General features: G+C 38.9%; 1 protein-coding gene across 4 annotated transcripts; it reads right to left on the bottom strand.

Moving 5' to 3' along the window:
* Positions 1 to 18: 18 nt before the first annotated feature.
* LOC132824014 (immunoglobulin lambda-1 light chain-like) lies at positions 19 to 27,983 on the bottom strand. 4 transcript variants are annotated; one of them, XM_060838242.1, is made up of 7 exons: positions 27,802 to 27,983; positions 25,529 to 25,826; positions 24,953 to 25,255; positions 15,595 to 15,891; positions 10,991 to 11,104; positions 3,631 to 3,844; positions 19 to 1,363 (listed from the first exon to the last, which is right to left on the bottom strand). In XM_060838242.1, the coding sequence occupies exons 2-6, from the start codon at positions 25,581 to 25,583 to the stop codon at positions 3,642 to 3,644; spliced, it is 972 nt and encodes a 323-aa protein (XP_060694225.1). In that variant the 5' UTR covers positions 25,584 to 25,826; positions 27,802 to 27,983; the 3' UTR covers positions 19 to 1,363; positions 3,631 to 3,641. The 4 variants fall into 4 exon arrangements, with proteins under 4 accessions (XP_060694225.1, XP_060694223.1, XP_060694224.1 ...); XM_060838240.1 differs by lacking the exon at positions 19 to 1,363 and having other exon boundaries at positions 2,966 to 3,844; XM_060838241.1 differs by lacking the exons at positions 19 to 1,363; positions 27,802 to 27,983 and adding an exon at positions 27,331 to 27,438 and having other exon boundaries at positions 2,966 to 3,844.

Below are 27,983 nucleotides of genomic sequence, written 5' to 3'. Positions count from 1 at the left end.
TGTGTATATTTGGTGACAAATTAACAGTTGAATGGGATAGAAATTGAGCACTAGATCCTGCTCGCTGGAAAATAAAAGATAAAGAATTCTGGACAGTGATGTGAATGGGTATTAGAATTCTGTGCACATGGTACTAATAAGGTAAAATAATTATTCTATTAAATATAAAATGGAAACTGAAACTCTACAAAGTGTACATGGCTAGGGCACTGAAATGAGCAATGCCTAGTATTTAATAATCAGTTGAATTCTGAGCACTGCATGTGAAAGAGCAAATAAAACTTCAAATGGGTGAAACTAAGAACACATATATGCACAAAATTGGATGAGAAGCCTATTCAGCCCTTCAAACCTGCTGCACCACTCAATAAGTTAACAGCCAGTTTGTTTGTTTCAAATTCTATACTCCTGTTTATCCTCAACAGTATTTAATTTCTTTGGCTCACAAGAATCTACCTAACTCTACCTTAAAAATACCCAATGGCCCTGCTTTATTTACTTTTTGAGGCCAAGATTATTAAAGTTGCAGAACCAAACCCCCACCGCCCAAAGAAAAATAAATAATCTTCAATCAAGTGATCCTCACTCTTCAGAAGTCCAGTGGATACAATCCCAACCTGCCCAACATAACCTCAAAAGACAACATGGTCATTGAAGGCATCAATCTAGTAAATCTCCTCTGAACCACTTCAAGTGCATTTATATCTTTACACCCCTACATCCTTATATAAAGAGACCAAAACTACTTATTGTGTTTAAAACGTTGTCTCACAAATGCCCTATGTTACTGAAGCATAAATTCTTATTTTAGGAGTTATATTTTTAAGGATAGCATTCCACTGGACTTAATTACCTGTGCACTAACATTTTTGACTTCTATTAGAGCACCTAGATCCCTCCCCACCTTAGAATTCACCAGTCATTCTCCATTTAAATAGTACTCAGCTTTTTTTAAAATTCTACCTACCAAAGTGAACAGCTTCACATTATATTTCTTCTGTCAGATTGTTGGCCACTCAGTCAATCTATGAATATCTGATTGAAAGTTCCTTATATCTTCTTCAGGACATACTTTTCTGACTATCTTTATGTAACATGCAACCATAGCTAGAAGGCCTTCCCTTCCCTCATCCAAGTCATTGATATGAACTATAAAAAGAGGAAGTACCAGCATAAACCACTACAGAATCCCAAATATCACATTTAAAAATTCAGAAAAAGATGCATGAAAGCATTTCCTACTTTCCACTTGCCAGCCAGCTCATCTTCTATCCATGTTATCCATCGATGTGTTATGGCATGGTGGTGAACCCTTCTACTAATTAAACCAAATACCTAGAAAAATCTCACCTCGCCTCGTAATCTGTTAAAATAAGAGTCAGAAAACTCATTCTTAACTCTAAAAGTGAACATTAATCAATAACTATTCACAATTCTAAGCCCCCTTTCTCTTAACTGTTTATTATCTGCCGCCAACTCTACAACAGTATACTGTTCCAATGCAAACATGTTAAAATTACATTGACTTAATTTCAAAACCATACTGCAGCTGTTATCTACAGTGTCTGTCTTCTTCTGGCTGAAGATCTCTCTGGGTCAGCTTCTTTTTACTGTGAAGATGTTTTATGTGAAATGTAACTTTGGAAAAGAGTGTTTCAGTCTTTTGGGTCTCTCTCTCTCTCTCTCTCTCCCTCTCTCTCAATGGCAGTTACTCTGTCTGATTTTCAAAATGCCTGCTTTTGTTATACCCCCCAACATTGGATTGTCTCATGGTTTGATGTTTGAATAAATTCAAACTCGATTGGGCTTTAGTGTCATGGGCATAATTTAAACTGTTTGGTTAAATTCAAATTTTTGTCAAGACAGCAACAAGCTCAAGTATCCATTTCACAGCCAAATGTTACATATATTAAATTTTCCAGTACACTCTGGGTCTGCTAGCTAGTCATCATCAGTACTCGTCAGCTCCCAGTTCAGAATTGCATTCACTCACTGTTCAAGTTACATGCACACCTTCAACTTCATCACAGATGTAATCACTATACAATTCATTCCTACTTTACACAACAATCTTTTTATGTGGCACATTGTCAAACTTCTTCTGGAAATCAAACTACAGAACATCAGTAGGTAGATTTTTTTTTTATCCACAGTAATTTTGCTTGTTCAAAGAACTACAATAAATTAATTAAACATAATCAGTCTTCACAAAGCCAATCACACTTTTACACAATATCCTGTGTTTTTCTAAATTCCCAGCTATCATATCTTTGATGCAGTACACTTAACGCATGCCCACATGATGGATGACAAGCTGCCTGGCCTATAGTTTTGAGTTCTCTGCCTCTCTCCCTTCTAGAGGATAGAAGTTTTGTTTGCTACTTTCCAATCTGGTGAAATTTTCCAGAATCTTGAGAATTCTGAAAAATTCACACAATTATGCCAGTTTCCACATTAGCTGCTGCTTTTCATACCCTAGGGTGAAATTCAAGGCCTTATCAACCAACAACTCTAACAGTTTTTTTTCTGCACTGCTTCCTCTGTGATTGTAATTTTACCAAGTTTCCCTCTTCTGTTCACCCTCTGATGAAGAACCATTACTGCAATACTTTCTACATCCTCTATTGTGAAGTTAGAAGTAAGGTATTTGTTCATTTTGATTGCCATTTCTTAATTATTAACTATTAACTCCCAATTCTCATTCTCTGGAGGACATATGCTTCACTGACTTTCCTTTCCTTTATCAACACCCGTAGGAGCTCTTGCTTGTATTTTCTACAGTCTGGGTAAATACAAATTGAGCTGAAAATGTGTTGCCGGAAAAGCGCAGCTGGTCAGGCTGCATCCAAGGAATAGGAAATTTGACGTTTCTGGCATACGCCCTTCTTCCTGAAGAAGGGCTTATGCCCAAAACGACCAATTTCCTATTCCTTGGATGCTGCCTGACCTGCTGTGCTTTTCCAGCAACACATTTTCAGCTCTGATCTCCAGCATCTGCAGACCTCACTTTCTCCTTAAATACAAATTGAGACATGCAAAATGGACTGTCAATTCCCTCCCACCCATTTTAGGTTATCACATAATTCCCAAATTACCCAAAGTGGGGGTGAATATGTGGTTGAATTCCACAGAAGGGAAAATGATTAAGGACTGAAATTGCATGTACTGTCTATGAATGGTGGATTCAAACTCTGTGTATCCTAGATATGGATGAGGCATTTATTCTCGACCCACTTGGTGAACGGACACAGAAAATACATAAAGTGAGTCTAGCTGAAGAACAGGAATTAAGTTAGATTTGTGTTCATTGTACTTTCCCATATATGGGTTTTTGTTTTCAAAAATTAATGCACTAACAATGATTACAGAAAAATGTGATCACCCAATGAAGATGTTTGCCTAATTACCAAAACTGATCAGAAATAAGGGTATTATGAATTTGTAGAGATTAATTCATAGAAGAAAAGTAATGTTTAGTGAGTTAACAAATACAGTTAAAAATAGTAATTTTATAACTTTGCAACTCTCTGGATTTTCTCATAAACTCACTTATGAACATATGCTGCCCAAATTAATATAGGTGTTCTCCAAACAGAACCTACAGTTGTTATAAAATATAATTCAGATTACTTCTCCAATCATCAAGGACACTTAGGATCCCTCTCCTTCTTACGGTGCTTCTTGTTTTTTGGTGGAGTTTCATTAATATTTGGTCCTGCACTTGGGTTCACAGCTGGGACTGGAGTATTACTTTTTCTTAATCCTTGTTCTTTGCCTTTAGGATTCATTGGTATTGGCTTAGAGCACCGAACACATTGCCTTGTTCGCACATTGTCTTTAGGAGCTGTAAGAAAACAATATTAAATAAATGGAGCTTTATTAGTGGAACACATTTGATGTGCTGAAAACTTTATTACCTGGAATGGTATTGGACAATGTTGGTCAAGATGTGATGTTTGCTTTGTCAAATTAATGATTGGACACATTTTCTAAAAATAGGTCATCGTAGTTATACAGTAACTTTCACAATATTCCAAAATACCCCACATCCTATGAATTACTTTTGGGAATGCAGTCACCATTGGTAGCTTACACACAGTCAATTTGCCAACACATTTGCCTATTGAACCAGCAATAAGATGGTAATTGATTAATCTTCTGCAGCATTACTTCAATTAGATATACTGCAGCATTATCTTTTAAGGCAAAGTGTAATTCCCTTAATTATGACTTTATAACAAATTTCTGGGTGCAAATCAAGACTGAAGTGTTATTGTGAGCAAGTGCTGCAATATCTCGTGTACCATCATTGGGTCATGTGTTTAAAAACAAAAGCTCTATCTACAATGTAAAATGCATGTAAAAGATCCCAAAACACAATTTCAAGAGAAGAGATGCTTATACTTGGCACATTACAAAACAGAAAATGTAGCCAGTCCATAGCTTCAACCAAAAGCAAAACACTATGGATGCTGGTAAACCTGAAGTGTAAACAAAATGTGCTGAAGAAACTCAAAAGATCTGGTAGCATCTGTGGAGAGAAAAACAGTTAATGTTTTAAGTCTGACATGACTGGCCTCAGAACTTCTGAAGAGTCATACTGGGATTAAAGCATTTAACTCTTTTTCTCTCCCCACAGAAGCTGTCAGACCTGCTGAGTTTCGACAGCATTTTGAATGCATACATTAACCTACAGACCATACATCAATATGTTTAATCTGCCGAAGGAAGGAACATTTCCATTTTAACAGATGTAACATTCAGACTTGGACCAGTAAGTGGCAAGTAATAGTAATTGATTGGCATTTGTGTAATATGACTATCTCCAATAATGTAGAGGTGCCAGTGTTGGACTGGAATGGATAAGGTCAGCAATCACAAGACACCAGTTATGATACAACAGGTTTATTTGAAATCACAAGCTTTTGGAATGCTGCCCCTTCATCAAGTGAAGTCTCTACCTGACAAAGAAGCAGCACTGTGAAAGGTTGTGATTTCAAATGAATCTGTTGGACTATAATGTGATGTTGTGTGACTTCTGATCATTTTCAATAAGAGAGCATCTAACCATCCCCCTTTGAAATACAAAGGCATTAGCATTAGATAATGTCCCGCTACCAACAATCTAAAAGTTACTATTGAATAGAAATTGAGTTGCACCATCCATGTAAATACTGTTGCTGGAAGAGCAGGTCAGAGGCTCAGAAGTCTGCAGCAAGGAGCTCATCTCCTAACTCCCCAAAGCCTGTCTACTGCCTGCATGTCACAATTCAGGAAAGTGATAGAATATTCTCTACTTATTTGAATGTGGGTTGCCACATTGTCACTCATGAAACGTTCCACAATCCAGGTCAAATAAGCCAGTTCATTAGCCCAGTCACCAAACTGAACATTCACTGCATGTATCATCAATAATGTGTGCACTATCAACTGGAAACAGCAATGTGTACAATATGAAAGATACGTTCAGCAACTCAACAGCACCATCCAAACCTGCAACTTTTACAATCAATAAGGGCAAGGTAAAAGACCTTTAAGAACACTACCTGGAAGTATCCCTCCACATCATCCTGTCTTGGAATTACATTGTTGTTTCTTCACTGTTACTAGATCAAGATCCTGGAACTCTGTTCCAAAAAGCAGTAGTATGCCTATATATAATAGACCGCAGCAGTTCAAAAATGTAGTATGCTACCAGTTTATCATGAGCAAAAAGGGATGGGCCTCAAATGCTGGCCTTATTAGTCATGTTACATTCCATGAAAAAAATAAAAAGCTGACATCTATATGAAAAGAATCAATTATTTAAAAACCTCATCTATGCCACTAAAGTATCTTTTAAGCATTAAAATTTCTCCAAACGTGAATCAAGGACATGGTGGCCAATTTTCTTAAAGTTCCCCATACAGTTGCTATTATTACACAATGGACAAGCCTGTATTGTGATGTCTGGCTTGGCTATCCATGCAAGGGCCTCCAGAAATGCCAGATAGTAAACAGAACTTAGTGAGCGGGCTGATGTAATGTGTTCCATGGTTCAGAATGCATGGCCACAACCAACACTTCAGGACATTACTCAAAATGTAGCCATCAATTAGCAGGACTGTCTATGCACAATGCAGATTTGCTCAAGCCGTATGTGGGAGATGAAGGATACCTTTGCGTGATCATTTACACACGGTCTCCCTGTTATTGCAAGTTCTTTTGGAGTTTGCCAGCTAATGTCATCACTCAAACCCTTGATTCCCTCATTGATTTAAAATCTGTCTCTCACTCCCTTGAATATTCTTAATGACCAACTCTAAACAGTCCTCTGCAGTAGACTAAAACTAAATATCAGACTAGATTAATTATAATTAATTGATTATGATTAACTTGAGACATTTTGAGCTATGAGCCAATGTTAAATGGAGCATTGGATATTTTTGATTCAACAGATTTTGACTGAAAAATGAATTAACAGCTGAAATAAATCATCTGTAATTTCAAACAAACCTATGGCATACAGTTTCCAATTTTAATCACTCGTTGGATTTTTATTTCATAACCTGAAGGAATGCAAAATAGAATTTAAGAATTATATTGTGACCGAAGACAGAACACTTTATAAATTGGTGAAAGAAATTTACGCATTAAGACTTGGTGTAGGATACACCTAATGTTGGGGTCAGTAAAAGTGAATCAATCCAGATTAAGGAAGTAGCAATTAGTCAATGTGAAGCTTGACTTTCAAGTGCTTCTGTTTTTTAAGAGGAAGCAAAGACTATTCAGAGGTAGTGAGTTCCACAGTTTCAGTTATTAGAATGAATCAGTTAACAACTCAGGAAATGCTTCGAGTGCGTGTTTCAACTAAATGATGTTTAACGAAGGGGTTTCAGTGTGAATGTTCACATATCTGGAAATTAGGTAAAACATAAATGCAAATTCAGTAGGTAAATAACTACTGCAGTATCTTACAAAGACAGTCAAATCAGTAAAGATAGAAAACAGTTGGAGACAAGAGGAAGAAAACAATACCCTAAGAGATAGAACTGTATGCTTACACTGAAAAGAGCCTATTTTAACATAGCAACAGGATTGAATCCAAGATAATATTTACAATAAGAACTTGCTCCAGATAACATACATATTCAGTCTGAAATTGGATGTAACCTTTTGAATGCAACATTTTGTGCTGAAGTCTTAAAGATTCAGTGAATAATGAAGATGAATACAGTAATTCAGTACTTGACGGTCTATAGGTCAACAAACAAGAGGCTAGAGTTGGTTTAATTGCAAGCAACATAAGTAAACCAGTTTTCCGAAGAATGAAGAACCAATTTTTTAAATTGCACTGTAAGTCCTGTCATGGATTCATCTGCATAATTATTTACAAGAAAATGTGGAGTCAAACAGGTGGGAAAGGCTGGTAATGGTGGGAGAGGAAAATATATGTAAATTAGATGGAAAGGAAGAATTAAGGACAATGTCACAAACAGCAACAAATATTTTAAAAGTTCAGAAGCAGTTTCAAACACTTAGAGTTCTTTGGTAAGACTTTGAGCAAAAGGATTAAAAACTGTTTGAAAAATAAATGTAAAGGATACCCTAGTCGTAGCATGAGGTTGCAGGCAGGTGGTGGGGATACAAACACCCACCCCTCATTGCAACAATGTTTGGTATCTCAAGCCTGCTGCACCATTCAGAAAAATCAAGGTTAATTTGACTAAGATTTTGAACTCAATTTCTTGATTACAAATCATTATCCTCCACACTCCTGTTGACCATGGACATTAATTTTTGACTGCCTCATCGATCAAACATCTGTCTAACTCAATCTTAAAAATCAATGATCCAACTTCCAAACTCTCTAAGCAAAGAATTCCAAAGATTAGATTACCGTCTGACAGATAATCAAAACTTACTTAATCTCCATCTGAAGTGGGAGATCCATTACTCTTAAAACTGCATCCCTTGTTCTTGATTCTCCTGTGGGGTAATATCCTTTCAACATCTACTTTGTAACCTTCCCTCAGAATTGTGCATGATTTATTAACATCAAATTTCATTCTTCTAAAATCCAGTGACAAAGGTCCAATCTGTTCAACATTCTATCATAAAACAACACTTCAATACCAGGATTAAAGCACAAAAATATTCTCTCTACTTCATCTATTGCAAATATATCCTGTGTTGCGGCTGTTCATAACTAAAGTTGACAAGATGGCAGCCTAGGGCGCTTTAGCTAATACCAGATGGCCCAAAGTGGTTGACAGTTGCACATTGCAGATATTTACAGCGAGACTTGTGGCTTCCAAACAGGGCCATTGGATAAGATAAGAAAATACCTCAGTGAGAGAAGACAGGGAAGTATCATCAGTCTGACATCCCTGAGAGAGGTACAGATGAAAACCTTTTCAGCAAACTGATATAAAAGTTCCACTTAACAGAGTAGAAGAGGGTACCTGAACCCAAAGAGTTAAAAGTTTTTCAGGTAGTTGTAAATTACACAAAGTACACTGACACATATATATTCGTACATTAAGTGTAGTGGTTTTAGTTTTACTATATCAAACATCGGGGAATTTAATTAGATTTCTGTAGACAGCCAGTTCTAAGCACACAAGTATTTTGATATGAAAACATCCTTGAAAAATCTAGGTAACAGATGTCCAGTAACAACCAGCCTGAAGTTTGTAGTTTAGCAAGAACCAAAAACAAACTATAATCCCAAAATAATCTAGATTGTTTGGATAATTGTCATTACATATTAAACACATGAGTAGTGTGAAATTGGAAGTGTAAACCTGCAAGCATCCGTGTAGGGATTGAATTGAATTTTTCTGAGGACCCAAAGAAAGGCAGTAAAAAGAGGCTCCCTCAATAGCAGGGAAGATGGAGCAACAAATGGTGTAAACAAACAAACTCTGAGAGAGCAAAAGAGGTTATAATATGGAAACTGAACAATTGTAGCTTCACAGCTTTGTATGCAGAATTCTGTGAAAGTGAATGAATTTCATCTTATCAGTGGAGTTTGAATATGTGCTAGTTGGTGGTGAAACATTTGTGAAAGGAATTTGAGATAAAGATGGTGAGGGAAGAGGGTTGGTGACCCACCCAAGAATGAAACTTCTGCCTTTAACCAACTCGCAACTGCAAAATAGAAAAATTCTGTCGGTTTGATGTCCCCAATTGGTTGGTCTTGTTAAAGAACATTAGGTGCAACGAAGTAACTTTATATATAAAACTAAATTTATATTGAAACTGCAATGATAAATTTCATTTTAATTGGTAGAAATTAGTATCTTTTATAATGACAGCAGTAAAAAGAATAGACTGCATCCAAAAGGTCCTTCATGATATGTTGTTGTTAATTAATGTGACAGAGCTGGGAAGTACCTGAGAATGAGTGTGGTTATCAGTAAATTGGAATTTAGTTAAATACAGCATCCATTGTAAGGACTACAGAACAAGATGTCTGGTAACTTCGGAGATCATGGTAAGACTTTGGGCTGTCTGTAGAGATGTCCATGATTGATTGTGTGTTTACAGAATTGGATTTATAGACAGGGGGTTTGGGGTGTTGGGGAGAAGTGGGGGAGGGGGGGGGGGGGAGTGACATGGCTGACAGTGATATTACTCTTACTACCCACAGAACATCCTGCTCCAACATCCTGCTGAAGTAATGAAGCCAAATTGTACAAGTGTCTTACTAGTGCTCTGCACTGCTACAATCAAGACTCCCATATTATTCTACTCCACACCACTTGTGACAAGATCTAAATTCTATTTTCCTTTCTAATTATCTTTCATATCCATGTGTTAACTATTTTTGATTGGTAGATACAAAAATTCAGATCCCTGTGTACCACAAACATTCTGAAGTCTCTCTCCACGGAAATAATATTCTGCTGTACAATAGCTGCTTAACTTGTGGTGATGTTGCATGACATGTTTAGGAGATGACTGCCCTCTGTATTACATTATCATATTTTCATAGACCAGCATCATAAGCAGGTTGTTAAAGCCATCTGGCCTAGCTTTAGGACACAACTGACTGTCACTATCCCTGCACATGTGTTTTAGATAAAATCCACTTGATCAAATCCTTTTGTAAACTTAGAAAATCTTCTTCGCTGTCTACAACGACACCAATTTTGGTGTTGTCCAGAATCATGCCTTCTATATTCTCATCCAAATAATTTATGTGAATGACAAACAAAAGGGAACCCAAAACCAATCCCAATGGAACACTACCGGTGACAGTCCTCCTAAAAACAACTTTGTGCCACTACTCTCTGTCTCCTGCCATTAAGCCAATTATGTATCCAACTAGCAAACTCACCCCAAATCCTATGTGAGCTAACTTTGCTTGTTAGTCTACCATGTGGAACCTGGTTGAAAGCTTTACTAATGTCTTAGTAATGAATATCTACTACTTTGCCTTCGTCAATCTTTTTGGTAACTTTCTCTAAAAGCTTATTCAAGTTTGTAAGAGATGATTTTCCTCACTCCGAACCATACTGACTGTCCTGAATCAACATTTGCCTCTTTAAATGTTCATAAATCCTATCTTTTAAAATGACCTCTAACAACTTACCCACCACTCAAATCCATAGTTCTCCAGTTTCTCCTTACAACCCCTGTTAAACTAAGGTACAACATTAGCCACCCTCCAGTCATTAAGCACCTTACCCATAGTTATAGATGCTGCAAATATTTCTGCAAGGTGTCTCGCAAGTTCCTCCCTTACTCCTCACAATATTTTGAGATACATTAGACGAGGTCTTGGAAATTTATCACCTTTATATCCTCTAAGACCTCCAGAAGTTTCTCTTCAGTTCTATGAACTGTTTCTAAGACTATCGAAATTTACTGCTCTACATTCTCTAGTTTCCATTTCTTTCTCCACGATAAAACCTTTGAACTTATTGTCATTTGTGTATTTTCATTACTCATTAATATTAAATATAGAAGTTACAGTTGTAATATAATTAAATGATTGCCTTACCTTTACGTTTACAGCATTTACAACAAATGACCAGTACAATAATAATTAGAAGCAGTGAAAATATTGCTATACAGATGTAGATCCACCAAGGAAAATAATTGCTGAAACTAGAACCTGCAAGAAACACACAATTTTTTTAAAAAGTATTTAATTTTAGAAGAAAAACAACAGTTTATTACTTAATTCTAAGATGCAAGGTTATTATGATGGCAATATATAGACGATGTTGAGAACTAGCTGCCTGCACAGTAACAGCACAGCCGGCTTCACATCCAAAGTTCCAATGTGGACCTTAACAGCACTTCAAATATATAAAGTTACTCCTGAAGTACCTCAGGTGTGAGTTTGAACATTTGAATCCAGGTTGTGATTGGTGCAGGCCAAGTCTGTCCACAGTTTGGTTCAGAACAGCAATAGATTGGTTATATTAATTACATAATCCATAAGAATAAAAGTGAAAAGTTGTTTTAATAATGGCACTCTTCTAAAGATGGTGTAAGAATTTTACACACTGCATCTTATCCATGCCATATTTGGCATGGATATATTTGATGCTCAAAAAAAGAAAATGTCCTTTTCCAGAGCATTCATCTTTGTTCAGCTACAGTAAAATATCCCCAAATATGAAAATGCAAAAATAATGATACTGCTGGAAAACTGCATTTGCTGCAATGTAGCAAAAAAAATGTAGAATTTGTTTGTAAACACTTTTGCTCCTACTTCCAAAAAAAATTGTAAGTATGTCTGTGCAGACCACAAGTATAACTTCAGTAGAAGTTCTGAACAGAATAGATCTTGAAAATTTGATTTGTCACTTGAAATGCAACTACAGTGTGCTTCGTGTCCAACAATACATTTTCTTAACACATGCTAGAGTAGTCAAATATTGACTCATTAATTATTTAAATGGAAAATGCATGATCAATTTGGATTCTTGATAAACTTTATATCCTTAATATATTCTTGATAATCTTTTTTTTCCATCTATCTTACTTCATGAAAGAGCTTACATTTTTATACAGTACCTGTTGTAACCTTGGTATTTTGACTGTGCTTGACAACCAGTTAAGAACATTTAAACATGCAGCCAATTTGTGTACAGCAATGAGCATAGTGGACAACTAAGCTCAGGCTAATGATGTAGAAATAAGAATTTAAATTCCACCACAGCTTCTTGAGAATTTACTTTCAATTAACTAAATGTAAAATCAAAAATAGCAATGTGTAACTGCTGGATTGTCATGAAACCCCTACTGGCTCACCGATGTCTTTCAGAAAAGGAAATTTGCTGTCCTTTCCCAGTCTGGCCAACACATAGACCTAGATTAATGTAGCTTATTCTTCTCCTTCTAGGTAATTTGAAATAAATATTGTCAGTGATATCCATGTACTGTGAAAGAACAGCATAGTGAGGCTTTAGTTCATTGTGTTCACCTCTCCATTTGTAATTTGATCACATTCATAATCAGATCTGCCTAGACTGCAGACCTATCAGCCTTACATCAGTAGTCAGGGAAATGCTAGAATCATAAATAAAAATTATGTGTTTGATCACAGTCTTCATGGACAAATTTGTTGATTTTTTTTCAGGATCGTAGAAGCAAAGTTGGTAATGGGGAGTCAATATTTGTAGTACATTAGGATTTTCAGAAGGCTGTTGGTAAGGTCCCACAGAGGCATTAACTTAGAAGAATTAAAGCACGTGGTAAAGAAGGTAATGCACTGGCATGGATTTAAGATTATTTTCTGTGTTGGTCAGTATAGAAATAAGTGGGTTATTAAGGTTTGTATAAAGGTGTGCAGCTCGGGTGCCCATTGTCATAGTTATAGGTATGTTTGTCGAGCTGGGAATTTAATTTGCAGATATCTTGTCCCCTTTCTAAGTGACATCCTCAGTGCTTTCGAGCCTCCTGTGAAGTGCAGCTCTACTGTGTCACAGTAAATAAATCAATAAATCCGCCATCAATCAAACCACTGTAGGTTAACATGCAAATAAGCTTGTAGGAAGGCAAAACGAACCTTAGCCTTTATTGCAAGAGTATTTGTGCAGTAGGGTAGTCAATCTTTGCTTTAATCATGTAAGAATGTAGTTCAAATTAGGGATGAGTACTAAATGCTGGTCCAGCCAGTGACACCCTCTTCCCATGAATTAATTAATTATAAACAAACCACATCTGAAGAACCATGTGCAGCTTTGGTCTCCTTTTTTTTAAGAATAAGACTTAGAATCCCTACGGTGTGGAAATAGGCCCTTCGTCCCCACAACAGCACTCTGAAGATTAACCAACCCAGACCTATTCCCCTACCCTATATTTACCCCTCACTAATGCACTTAACCTACACATCGCTGAACATTCTGGCAATTTAGCATGGCCAATTCACCTAACCTGCACATCTTTGTGATGGTGGGAGGAAACCGGAGCACTTAGAGGTAACCCATGCAGACATGGGGAGAATTTGCAAATTCCACACAGACAGTCGCCCAAGGCTGAAATCGAACCTGGGTCCCCAGCACTGTGAGGCAGCAGTGTGAACCACTGAGCTACCGTGCCACTCCTTATCTCAGCAAAGATAATATTTCCAAAGTGGGAAGACAAACAAGAGTCACCAGACTTGTTCCCAGGATAGCTGAACTGTCTTATGAAGAGAGATTGGGCAAACTGGGTATATATTTCACAGTTTCACATAAGGACAGGTGATATAATTGAAACCTACAAAATACTTAAAAAGATAGACAGGGTAGAGAAGGGTAAAATGATTCTCCTGGCTGGGGAGTCTAGAATCAGGAGGCACAATTTAAAAATAAGGGGGAATGCTACTTAGCTGTGAGATGAAGAGAAACTTTATTTTACTCAGAAGTTGATTATCTATGGAATTCTCAGTCAAGGAGGGTTGTGGAAGCTTGGTCTTTGAGTACATAGAGAGTGATAAATTTCTGATAACCCATAGAGAGTTATGGAGATGGGCTAGGGAGCTGATTAGGAAAGTTAGTATGCATCTTGTTCTCTTGGTCAGGTTGGCAAACGAACTTGTTGGTCTTTTTGATGTATTATCTTCACTTTAAATAACCAGAATTACATCAAATGTTGGTAAGATCACAGTAAAGGGGTGGATCAAATGTTCTGGATGTCAGAGGGAGAAATATAATAGAGGCAATGGGTTTAGTTTGTAATGGGGCCGCGTATGTATGGTGCTGCATGAATGAATAGAAGTACATTATTACATTGCTTTTTGTCATTTACATAAATGATTTGGATGCGAGGACAAGAGGTACAGTTAGTAAGTTTGTGAACGACACCAAAATTGGAGGTGTAGTGGACAGCAAAGAGGGTTACCTTAGATTCCAACAGGATCTGGATTAGATGGACTAATGGGCTGAGAAGTGGAAGATGGAATTTATTTCAGATAAATGCGAGGTGCTGCATTTTGGAAAGCAAATCTTAGCAGGCCTTACCATTAAGTGTATAAGGTCCTAGGGAATGTTGCTGAACAAAGAGCCCTTGGAGTGCAGGTTCATAGCTCCTTGGAAGTGGAGTCATAGGTAGATAGGATAGTGAAGAAGGTGTTTGGTATGTTTTCCTTTATTGGTCAGAATATTGAATACAGGAGTTGGGAGGTCATGTTGCAGCTGTACAGGACTTTGGTTAGGCCACTGTTGGAATATTGTGTGCAATTCTGGTCTCCTTCCTATCGGAAAGATGTTGTGAAACTTGAAAGGGTGCAGGAAATATTTACAAAGATGTTGCCAGGGTTGGAGGATTTGAGCTACTGGGAGAGGCTGAACAGGCTGGGGCTGTTTTCCCTGGAGCGTGGGAGGCTGAAGGGTGACTTTATAAAGGTTTACAAAATTATGAGGGGCATGGATAGGATAAATAGACAAAATCTTTTCCCTGGGGTCAGGGAGTGCAGAACTAGAGGGCATAGGTTTATGGTGAGAGGGGAAAGATATAAAAGAGACCTAAGGGGCAACTTTTTCATGCAGAGGGTGGTACGTGTATGGAATGAGCTGCCGGAGGATGTGGTGGAAGCTGGAACAATTGCAACATTTAAGAGGCATTTGGATGGGTAGATGAATAGGAAGGGTTTGGAGGGATATGGGCCGGGTGCTGGCGGGTAGGACAAGATTGGGATGGGATATCTGGTCAGCATGGACAGGTTGGACCGAAGGGTCTGTTTCCATGCTGTACATCTCTCTGACTCTATGACTGTATGAAATGTCCCAAGAATGTCCCATAAACATACAAGGGAATCTTTGAAATGATGAAGTGCCTTTTGAAATGATCTGAGGGTACTCTCCCCAAAATGCATTTTTGTAATCAATAAACTGCTGTTTAATTTATTTTACAGTTCACTTGTGATGATTCCACAACAGAGATATAGTGAGTAAAATTAAGCTTTAAAATGGGTAGAAAAAACATATCAGTGAGGGCAGTAGTTGCAATTGACACACTAGCTCATCAGGCTCAATCAATTCCACCAAATATTTCAAAATCACCAGCCCTGCACTCACTGCCTTTCAGACCTTTATGGTGAAAATGCTCCCTAACAAATGTAGCAAAGCCACAACATACTCAATTTCACAACTAAATAGGCATTGTTCTTACCTGGAATGCTAACAGTGTAATTGACCCAAGTTGGATTCTTGAGGGTAGAGTGTGATACCTCACAGACGTAAACAGTTCCAGAACGAGCCGGCTGTGTTTCTACCAAATAACTGGTAACTTCAAATAATCCTTCAGTATTCTTTTCTACAGATGTCTTTGTTCCACGTACAACATTTTGACCATCTTTACGCCAGGCAATCGTGTGATCTTTGGGATAGAACCCAGACGTTTTACATATACACGTTAGAGCGTAATTTGCAGAAAACTTCGTAGTAATTTTCAGAGGATGCGGAGAAGCTATAGAACAATTAAAAAAAAGGCTTCTTAATTTCCAAGTTAGAGCGTATATAGTGTACATTTCTTTGGGCACTGTTTAACATCAGTGTAGTTGTTCTTTATCTATTAATTGCTTCATAGAATCTGCTGTTTTTGATATGATTGTGAATTATTTTGTATTAATTTTCGGAGCCTGGGTGTTGCAAAAATTCTGACAGAACATTAAATAGAAACTTGGGGCATTTGCATCACACTGCAGTGTAATAAGACTGCGTACAAAAACGTGGATCATATAAGAATGTACTGAGCGAATATTTATTTGCTGGTTCAATCTTTGATCTTCATTGGATTAATTTGTGCCACTTTGTAGGATTATAATTGGCCGTTGTTCAAGTCCTACCTTCTCCAGAGTTATGTCATGACATCTCTGAACAGGTTGATTACAAATATCTTTGAGACTAAGTAGGGAAAGTTAAATGAGTCATGTTTCAAATGACTATCCAATGGTGCCTGTGAAAATGTTCACAGAGAATATCCACTCAGAATATAATTGAATTTATTTGAAGTGTTTTGTGAAAACCATTCTTCAGGCTAACTGACAGGTTACTTTAGCACAATCATTTCTTAACTGAAAAGGGAGAACGATAATCACAATGTTATTGCATGGAGTATATAATTTAGTTTGTTTCAATTTGTAGAAACAAAAGCATTGCAGGTCTGACAGGGGAGGGTAGTGAGAATTTCTATTGCAGAGAGGTGGCACTGACATCAAGATGAATAGCCATCTATTATTCTATTACCATTGTATTATTCTATTTTATATTGCTGAATTTTCTAGAATTAAAAAAAAGAATAATTCTAGCATTTTCCACCTGGAATATGTTTCAACAAAAAATAATCATTACTAATTTCAAAAATCTGGCATATATTACTATAGAAAAGGTCCCAATAGAAAAACCAACACAGCAGGCTCCAGTACAAGAACAGCTCATTTAGGTAAACCAGAACATGTGCATGTTTGTATTTCTTTTTAGTTGTTTGAACGTAAGCATTGCTGGCTGGCCATCTCTTAGTGGCTGTCCTTAGTTGTCTTTGAGAAGGTGGCGATGAGCTGCCTTCTTGAACTATTGTAGTTCATGAGGTGTAAGTGGGCCTATAATTTTAGAGAAAGAATTTCAGATTTTGCCCTAGTGGCAGAGAAAGAACAGTGATATATTTCCAAGCCTGGATGGTGGTTGGCTTAGGTAGAAACTTGCAGGTAGAATTGTTCCATTGCCTTTGCAGATAGTGGTGCAAATGGATTTAGAAAATGCTACCAAAGGATCTTTGACAAATTTATGCTGTGCATCTTGAACATATTATAGAGTGAGCATTGTGTGGAGTCTCTGAATGCTTGTGGATGTGGTGCGACTCATGCAGGTTGCTTTGCCCTGGATGGTATCAAGTTTCTAGAGTGTGGTTGGAATTGCACTCATTTAGGTAGGTGGGGAGTATTCCATCACAGATCTGACTTTGAAAAGGCAGGGGATGAATTATTCTGTGCAGAATTCCTAGACTCTGACCTGCTCACTAAACTAGGAATAAATAACCTGAAAGCATGATGAAAGATGGCATTTGAATTTGAAATTTCAATTTTTTGTAGTGGACACTGATGTGGGACTGTTTGATCTTCACACTGGGTGCCCAAATTGGAAAATTTCCATAGGGCGGCACGGTGACACAGCAGTTAGCACTGCTGTCCCACAGCACCTGAGGCCCGGGTTCAATTCCCGACTCAGGCGACTGACTGTGTGGAGTTTGCACGTTCTCCCCGTGTCTGCGTGGGTTTCCTCCGGGTGCTCCGGTTTCCTCCCACAGTCCAAAGATGTGCAGGTCAAGTGAATTGGCCATGCTAAATTGCCCGTAGTGTTAGGTAAGGGGTAAATGTAGGGGTATGGGTGGGTTGCGCTTCGGCAGGTCAGTGTGGACTTGTTGGGCCGAAGGACCTGTTTCCACACTGTAAGTAATCTAATCTAATCCTGTTCCATTAACCTAAATGAATCAACTGGACAACAGGCTGTTCTTAATGCAATATTGTGAAATGGGACAGTTAAATAATAAATTTGCAACAAAGAAACCTTCAGAAAAGAGCGACCATAAAGTGATCAATTTTATCTTGATGAAAGTTAAATCCAAAATGAATCTTAAGCTAAACTACTGTCAATTTTGGAAGCTACACTAAATGTTATGACACTGGAAATGCCAGTCTGATTCAGTACAGCTTCAACACGAGCATTACAGCCCTAGTTCAAGTATAGACAAAAAAGCTGAATTCCAGAGTTGTAAAGAGTGATTGCTCTTTACAACAAGGCCAGATTAGACTCAATAAAAACTGGAAAAACTGTGGATGCTGTAAATAAGAGACGAAATGCAAATTGTAGAAAAGATCAGCAAGTCTGGTAGCATCTGTGGAGAGAAATCAAAGTTAACATTTGCGTCAAGTGATCCTTCTTCAGAACATGAACAGAGCAATCCAATGAAGCGTCACTCGACGCGAAACATTAATTGTGATTTCTCTCCACAGATGCTGTCAGATCTGCTAAGCTTTTCCAGCAATTTCTGCTTTTGCTCCATGTTAGACTCCGTTTTGCATCGCGGAACCCTAACAATATGCAAATCAAAGGGACTTAGTGGAAAAGTTGCCACTAGTTGGAGTCAGACCTAACATAAAGGAAGATGGTGCTGCTTGTTGAAAATCAGTCATCTCAGCTCCAGGACACACGGCACGAGTTGCTCAGGGGAGCCATATAAATGCCAGTGGCTGTGCATACTACACCAAGTAACTCACTTCCTCACTCCTCAAATCTTGCCCACTATCGACAAGGCACAAGTCAGGAGTGTGGTTCAATACATCCCATCATCCTGAATGACTTCAGCACCAACAACACTGAAGAGTTTTGACACCATTCAAAACCAAGCACTCCTCTTGATTGGCACAACATTCACAAATATTCACTCACTCCATAACAAATGCTAAGTAGTGTAAATGTGTACCATCTACCAGATGCATTGCAACAAATTGCCAAAGGTCCTTAGATAGCACCTTCTAAACCCGTGACCACTATCATCTGAAAGTACAATTGTAGCAATAAATGGGAACAAGATTACTTGCAAATTCCACTCCAAACCATTCACCATCCATTGGTGAAATATATTGCAATTCATTCAGTGTTGCTGGATTAAAATCATGAAACCCCCTCCCAGTGGCATTTTGGGTGTACTCATGCCAATGGACTGCTATGGTCGATGAAGGCGACTCACCACCACCTTCTCAAGGGGTGGGCAGTAAATGCTGGCCCAGCATTAAAATAAGCAGCAGACGTGAAAGTTGGAAAGATATTATAAGGATATAAAGAAATTGATTCGGTCAAAGAATCCCAGTATACTTGCTAGATACATTTTTTAAAAAAAGATTGAGAATGCTTCTGTAGAAAGTTGATAGAAAGAGGTGTTACTTCTTGCATTTTCTACTTGAAGACAGGTCTGATACACAGCAGTATGACTTCCATCATGAATATGACAAGAAGGGTGATTCTGAATCCAGTCTAGACATAATTTCAATTGACACAAAGCTATTGGCATCAGATAGATCAACAGCCAACTGAACCAACCATTCCACAAGGAGGCTAAGTTGCTGTGGCAACATGCACAGAACTATGGAGGAGGTTCCAGGTTTCTCTCCTTCACATGGATGTGTGATCAGACAGCTGAACAGGGATCTCTCTTGCTGTTACTGCATCTCATTAGCATGTGCTGAAAGGATGTACAAGTTGATGCTCATACACTTAGCTATCTTACGAATGCACCTTGCTTGCCATCAAGACATGGAGTGCAAATTGAACCAGAAGAATCTGTCCCAGAGTCAAGGAAGCTGCCATTGCACCACAAGACTTCTAGAATGGAATCAGAAAATGTCAATGTAGACCTACTGGAAGCAGAAACAAATGGAAGTAAAATGTGGAATGAGGAAATGACAGAGGCATGAAACAGATACAATGCATTTTCTCCACAGCATCAGCCAAAAATAAAGCTGCAAAAATGGGCAACCAAATGTCTTGTGAAAATTAGGAAATGAAAAGAAATCAATATAAGTACAAAACCTATTGGGACTAAGAGATCATTAATCCCCTGTTCCTGAAAGTCTGCATCAGACAGTTTTAAAAGAGGTAGCAGCACACATAGATGCATTACTTTTTTCTTACAGAATTCTTAAATTAAATATAGTTCACAGGATTCAGTAGGCAGCTGACATAAACTTGATTACTTAAGAAAGAGGCAAGGGATAAAACAAAGGGGCTAAGGGCCAAATAATTGAATATCCCTAGGTAAAATGCTAGATGCTATTATTAGAGAAAGGATAATAGAGCTCTTAGAAAATCATATGATTCAGCATAGTTGACATAGAATGGCAGGGAATGGCTTCTGTTAAGATCTTTTTGAGGATATAACCAGGAAGATTGTTCTAGTTGTTGGTTGGTTTTTGTTTTGAGATTTCCAAGATGTACTCAATAAATGTGGTATGCAGGTTATTAAACTAACTTAATACTTATAAGGTTTGGTGTCATTTTTGAGCATGGATTGAGAATTGAATGATGGAAAGAAAACGTATTAGGAAAAAGGGTAGCATTGTGGCTCAGTTTTTAGCACTGCTGCCTCACAGTGCCAGGGACCGAGGTTCAATTCCAAAGTTGGGTGACTGTCTGTGTGTAGTTTGCACATTCACCCTGTGTCTGTGTGGGTTTCTGTTGGACGCTCTGGTTTCCTCCCACAGGCCAATGATGTGCGGCTTGGGTGTATTGGCCAGGCTAAGTTGCCCATAGTGTTCAGGAATGTGCAGATTAGATACATTAGCCATAGGAAATGCAAGGTTATAGGGTAGGGGGATGGGTCTGTGTGCAATGCTGTTAGGAGGATCGGTGTGGACTTGTTGGGCTGAATGACCTGTTTCCACACTGTAGGGATTCTATGATTTTTGATTTGGCAGGCTGTCACGAAGAGGTTTCCACAAGGATCAAAACTTGATCCTCAGCTATTAAGGATGTATATTAGTTATTTAGATGAGGCGATTGAATATAAAGTGTCCAAGTTTGATGATGATAAAAAGGCTAGATGGGGAATTGAGCAGGGAAGAGAACACAAGAAAGTTGTGAAAGAAAAGATGGACAAGTTAGGTGAGTGAGCAAGATTATAGCAAGTGAAAGACAATGTGTAGTATAAAGTTATTCCCATGGTAGTTATTCCTCTAGACTGAAGTTTTGTGTGTAGTTTTGGACTTTTACTTAAATAAGGACACTAAGGTTTACAACAGAAGAAGGGAATTGTCATTTGAAGACATTGAGTAGAATGCCCAGAATTGGGAAGACTGAGAGTTGATCTAATTGAAACATGCAAAATATTTTAAAGGTAGAAAGCATATATCCCCGCTGATGTCTGAAAAAAGGTCAGCCACTTTCCTAAAGACAGTGGATGCCCGGTGGTTGAATGTAGTTGAGATTGAGCTCAATAACCCCAGGGTACCAAGGGAATAAATGGTTATTGGGTCAAGGCCTGAGGGATAATCGGATTTTGTATGAAGGTGTCTTTGGTGTAGATCAGGCAGGATCTTGTTGAATCGTAGAGTGGGGTGGAAGCATCAAGGGCTTCCAGCCAGCTTCTATTTGGTAGTCCTTATCAACTTTTGAGTCTTTATTTTATCGCCTAAGTGAGCATTTTCACCGTTCTATCTACGAAATCTCTTTTCTATAAATAATTCACTTTCAGTAACGTAAAACACTATTCACTTCAACACTAACTTGCAGCCATGACATAGAGACTAAAAGTAACATTTAATAGGCATCTGGATAAGTAAATGAATAGAAAGTGTTGAGAGGGATATTGACCAAATGGGACTAGATTAGGTTAGGATATTCTGTCGACATGGACGAGTTGGACCGAAGGATCTGTTTCCATGCAGTACATCTCTATGACTCTATTACTCTATGACTGGGTTGAATATTGAGTCCGTCAATTGAAGACACTACATTTTGAACCTGCCGATAAAACTTAAAAACCGGATCAAACTCATCACATCCCACATTTATAATGGAGGGTGGATTTGGGGCTGGTTACGTGATCGCATATTAAGCCAAACCAATGTTACAGCTCATAATGAAAGCAAACTTCCTTTTTTAAAAAAAAATAGCTGGTTGTTAGCTTAGATAATAAATTATAGGAAACAGCGTGGATCACAAATTAAATATCTGGTCTGACCGCTGATACGAACAACGTTTAAAGCTCCAAGGTCTCAAAATCAAACCTTGAGTTTTCTTACTCTATTATTATCTTCTCATCTGAATTCTTCCTCCGGAGTTGGGTCAAGCTTTGAAACGCGAAGGTTAAGCGAGCGGCTGGGGATGAACCCTCTGAATTGTTAACAATTTGGGAGGAACGTACATTTGACACAAAGCTGAATGGTTAAACGTTTATACCACTTAGATACTAAATATTCTATTTTGACAGTCATGATCTCTGGCTTTTCAGGGATTCGAAGTATTTGTTATCTAGATTTGACACCAATCGGCGTTTCACTTAAACCATAGACAGACACGCTCAGACGTGGCGAACAAGCCTTTCAAATAAATAAAACAAAGAACTGCGGATGAAGATCTGAAACAAAAGGAAACATTGCTGGCGAAACTCAGCAGGACTGACAACATCTGTGGAGAGAAAATACACTTAACGTTTCGAGTCCAGTGACCATTCTCCACGAGCGAAGCAGTTCATAACCTTTTTCCCAAGGGGCGGTTCACCCACTCTCAATCACTCCCGATTAACAGCCGCAGCTTTGTGTTTTGGGGAGGGAATGATCTCATTTATAATCCTGGAGTTTCAGTGTTTCTTAATTTGATCATTTTAATACAGTTATTTGGATAGTCACAGTGTCATACAGATTTACAGCATGGAAACAATCCCTTCGGTCCAATTGGTCCATGCCGACCAGATGTCCTAAATTAATCTAGTCCCATTTGCCAGCATTTGGTCTATATCCCCCTAAACCCTTCCTATTCATATACCTATTCAGGTGATCGTTAGATGTTCTAATTGTACCCGCCTCCACCACTTCCTCTGGCAGCTCATTCCACAAACCACCAAGCCTCTACGTTAAAACGTATCCCCATTACGTCCCTTTTAAATCTTTCCTTTCTCATCTTAACCGAGATTTGTAATTTGGCGCAGGATCCTTCATGGTCCATTTTACACACAGGATAACCGTTCAGTTACTGTAGGTACAGCCAAAGTACAATAGAGATTCTGTGTGCGCACTTTGCATCTCTGCCAAGATGTATTATAATTGAGATTATCCGTTTCAGAAAATTGCACCAGTTCAGAATGTCCTCCGGCGGCGCTCAACTGTTACAGCGAATTATTAAAGAAACTGCAACAAGGACCGTTCGTTGCAAGAGATTCTGAATTGGTGCAAAACAGTTGTGTTAAAAGGATAATTAATCTCAATGATAATACAATCTGGTAGAGATGCAAAGTGGACACACAATCACTATTACATATTTTCTGTACGAACAGTATCTGAATTCTAAGCCTTTGTGTAAAATGGGCCAAGCTGGGATCCTGCGCCAAGTTACAAAGCTCGGTTAAAAAGAAATGAAATCAAAACAGATGCGCGACAGATACAATCCATATAGTCGGTGCCTGATGTTCGACAGTCGAGCAATGATGACTAAGGTCGGAGGAATACCACAATCTGGTTGCAGTTAATTTGAAACTCCTTCCGATTCCCGAGTGCGTTTACATTGAGTTCGTGAGAATAACCTCGTTGACCAGCTGCAATAACTCGTTCAAAAAGAAACCAATCATTTCGCTCCACATACCCAACCAGAAAAAAAGAAAATCTCAACTGGTTTCGACGGTCACGAGAATAAAACCTCTCTCCGGTATCATTACCTTCCCGCGCCATATTATTCAGATATTTTTAACCCCGAACTCGTTTAGATAACGGCCTCACAGTGCCGCTAACAATAGGATTTGGACAAAAGCTGTGAATTTTTCACCATCTCATGCAGACGAGTTAAGATGCAGCACAGTGTAACTCAACTAGGGCAAATATATCCAAACCCCAATCTGCAGAAAATGTTGCAACTTTCCTTGCACCAATGATTGAAATTGGCCAGCAAAAGTTTTTTTTAAATTCCAACCCGCAGACATCTAGCTTTGGTATTGGCAAGTCCAGGATTTTCATTTCGGAAATCCCCGGCAAGGAATTCCCAGTGAAAAGACTGAACCGTATCCGAAACTCGCAGATTTTATTCCCTTGTAGAGGATATTAGAGAATAAATTCGCGATTTCACTGGATGGAAGGTGAATGATAATGCGATACTCAGATAGTGATGCGAAATCTAACAAAGAGGAGACTATGCAATGTACATTTTGAAAATGCATTTGATTTAATGCAGTAAAAGATTTCGAAACAGCAATTAAAACAGAGAAGTGCGGTCACTTGTTGAACCCTGCTGACAATTGCCGAAAGTTCAGTTTTTCGGTGGCCGCAATGGGCTCATGGATAAGGCGAAGGCTTCCTTAGCCAGGAATTGGTTCACGCCTCACCCTGATTTGCCAGAGTTCAGCTTTGCGCTGTGAATTTTCAGCACTGCAGCACCGACTTCCCGCGGCCACTGAGTAACGTCGGGGAAAGCTGCGGTCCCATTGTCCCGGATACAATAGCCTACTGCACACCGGGTGGTCAATCAAACACTGAGTTATAGAATCGCTACAGTATGGAGCGCGGCCACTCGGCCCATGGAGTCTATACCGACCCTCGGAAGAGCATCCCACCCAAACCCAGAGCGCCACCCTATCACCGTGGAGGATCCGTTTAATCTGCACATCCCTTTAACATGGTCTATCCACCCGACCTTCACATCTTTGCATCTCAATGTACCCTAACAGGGGAGAAATTAATAATCATTCGCATTATCTTTCCCAGCCGTCCACTCATTTCAACTTTCCTGCCCCTCTAACTGCCTCTATGTTGCTGGAGGTGATCACTCACCGTTTACATTCAGCCGTGTGCCAGTTCCATTTCCAGTATATTCACCCTGCACCCTGCAATAATAGACGCCAGCGTCTCCAAAACGCACGTTGTTAATGCGCAGAATAGCACTGGCTTTGCTCTCAATCTGGAACACTCTCCTGGAATCCTGTTTCGAGCTCAAGAATTTCCGATCTCCGGCTTTCCACCAGTGCACCGCGATGTTTCTTATATCTCGGAATAGCGGGAATGAGCAGTGAAAAGTCACGGTCTCTCCTGCGGTCGCACTGGGTGGACTCAGAAATTGCTTCACTTCAGCGGTAACTGTTGCAAAAACAAAAAAAAACACAAAACATTTATTTACAGGAGGACGGCGGCGAGTGGAAAAGTTGTATCAGCAAGCAAAGAAACTAAAGCTCGCCGGTGGCGTTTATGATTGGTGAAATATCCCTTCTTCCGTAAGGCTAGAAACTCCATAACATATAACAACTTCAGTCATGAATAGCAAGAGAAGTGAAAAAAAATGTATACTGGTTATTTTGCGTGTATTACTTATAATTTCTTAAACATAGCGATAGTTGAATTGAAAACACGTACCTGTGCAAGAAAGGACCAGGATGAGTATGAGGCGAAGTTCTGTTCCCCGGGACATACTGACATTAGAAGCCGAGTTCCAACAGAGCACCCCCCGGCTGGTTTGAGCGGGACGACAGGGAGAGGGTGGTCACTATTCTTTCCACTCTCTCGAGCTCATGTGAAGTGCAATCGTTCGCTGTCACGCTTGCAATCTTGCGGTTTCAATGCTGTATTGGTAGGCAAGATCTGCAGACCACTGTGCATATTGGAAGCAGAAATAACGGCGGTTTCGTTTCGTACCAAGCGTTGAACACTTTATCTGAAGCAGAAATCAAAGGTCACGTCCATGCGAGACGGCAAAAGGTGTCTGTGGGGTGGTCTGAGAAAGGTGATGATTTGGAGATGCCGGTTTTGGACTGGGGTGTACAAAGTTAAAAATCACACAACGCCAGGTTATAGTCCAACAGGTTTAATTGGAAGCACACTAGCTTTCGGAGCGACGCTCCTTCATCAGGTGATTGTGGAGGGCTCGATCCTAACAGAATTTGTAGCAAAAATTTACAGTGTGATGTAACTGAAATTATACATTAAAAAATTGATTGTCTGTTAAGCCTTTCATCTGTTAGAATACAGTGATAGTTTCACTTCTTTCATGTGTAAATTACAAAACCTTTTTTTAAAAAAGTAGCATTCTCGGGTTAGCTGTTAACAATGGGTGAGAGCTAGACAATATGTTGAAGGTGTTGGCCCCTGTGTTCTCTGTCTATGCCATGATGTTTAGATTGATTCTCATCTAAAAAGTGAGATCACAGAGTTTGACATAAATTCACACAATTTTTAGCTCAAAGTTCTACATGAATGCATGCCGTTTTTGAGCAAAGTACAATGTAACTCTGCAAGTACAAGTAACTCTGAGCTCAAAAACTGCATGAATTTATGTAAAACTCTGTCATCTCACTTTTTAGACTAGAATCAATGTAAACATCATGGCATAGACAGAACACAGGGGCCAACACCTTCAACATATTGTCCAGCTATCACCATTGTTAACAGCTAACTCGAGAATGCAACTTTTAAAAAGAAGGTTTTGTGATTTACACATGAAAGAAGTGAAACTATCACTGTATTCTAACAGATGCAAGGCTTAACAGACAATCATTTTTTTAATGTATAATTTCAGTTACATCACACTGCAAATTTTGCTATAAATTCTGTGTTAGCATCGAGCCCTCCACAATCACCTGATGAAGAAGCGTCGCTCCGAAAGCTAGTGTGCTTCCAATTAAACCTGTTGGACTATAACCTGGTGTTGTGTGATTTTTAACTTTGAGAAAGGTGAGGTCGCGAACTGTGTTGTCCAGCCAGTTACCTCTGCTCGAGAGTGTGCTGTGCCTACTCCCCCAAACAGCAGACTTTCACAGTTAATGCTGCACAGAACCTACACGCACTAGAGTACTCCCACTCTCACCCAATTTGGCGCTTCTTCAATTCCTCCTAACTTTGTCTGCGAACGCCATCTCACCCTGTGCTATTTCGCCCCCAGCTCTCTCAGGGCGGAGGGTTAAAAGTGGTCCTCGCAAAACATGCACACTCCCGTTTCCCTCTCTCACCAACCTGCCGCAAACCAAAAGGAGAATTGGTTTCATTTGCTCACTGAAAGAGAAATAATTCCCTCAGTAGGGTAGTTCAGGAATGTTACTACTTAAGCATATTGCTCGCCATCTTTTACATTCCCTGTCCTCGCAAACCTTCCAAATCTATTGACGTAAAATTCTCTTAGATTTTCCTTCATACAGTTAAATAGCTTTCTGTTTAAAATGTACCCATTCTTTTCGCCTCGACTACTCTGTGGTCGGGAGTGCCATACTGCACTCTTGAGTTACCTGTCGGATTAAGCATTCAGGGTCTCATATTTACGCCCTCTAGACCAGCTCGCCCCCACAAGCAACAATATCTTCCGAAGTAGTCTTAATCTTACTGATTTTAATAATTAATCAGGTGACGCCTCAACCTTCACAAAAGTTGTTTGATACAAGGACGGGAGCTGCTTGAAATAAAAAGCGCGCCGGTCAATAAGCACAAGCGTTCGGAAACAGTGTCACTGAAACTGAACCGGAAGAGAACTCTCTTTCAAAGTGTTCAGTGTGAGAGAACCATAACAAAATGTACCACGATTAACAATTACAATACAGGATTTCAAAGGTCTGACAACAATTTTCAAACAATCGCAGTAAAACGAAGCGGTGAAATAAGAGGACAAACATTAAACTGGCCTTTTCTTCCTAGATCCTCACCCACGTCTCCATTATCTCATGCAATTTCCATTCTTTTTCAATTATCCAGCAACTGCATTTTCCTTTTCAATTTTTGTGCTACTCCGAGGGTGATGTTGAGCTTATCAGACCCTGCTGAGTGTACGTTAGGACAGAATGTTCGAATCCTACTCCTGTCTCCGTTTGTTTTTAGAGTCGATAAA

Source organism: Hemiscyllium ocellatum, chromosome 17 (assembly GCF_020745735.1).
Source record: "Hemiscyllium ocellatum isolate sHemOce1 chromosome 17, sHemOce1.pat.X.cur, whole genome shotgun sequence".
NCBI lineage: Eukaryota > Metazoa > Chordata > Chondrichthyes > Orectolobiformes > Hemiscylliidae > Hemiscyllium > Hemiscyllium ocellatum.
Note: the sequence above shows the minus strand (reverse complement) of the source record. Positions and strands in the feature narration are given on the sequence as shown.

Bases quoted from the DNA above. Each gene is read 5' to 3' on its own strand.
- LOC132824014 (XM_060838242.1), bottom strand. From the start codon at position 25,583: ATGTCCCGGGGAACAGAACTTCGCCTCATACTCATCCTGGTCCTTTCT. The intron at 25,256-25,528 runs GTACGTGTTTTC...TTTTTGCAACAG, and splicing joins CCTGGTCCTTTCTTGCACAG to TTACCGCTGAAGTGAAGCAA. The intron at 3,845-10,990 runs GTAAGGCAATCA...GTTTTCTTACAG, and splicing joins TAAATGCTGTAAACGTAAAG to CTCCTAAAGACAATGTGCGA.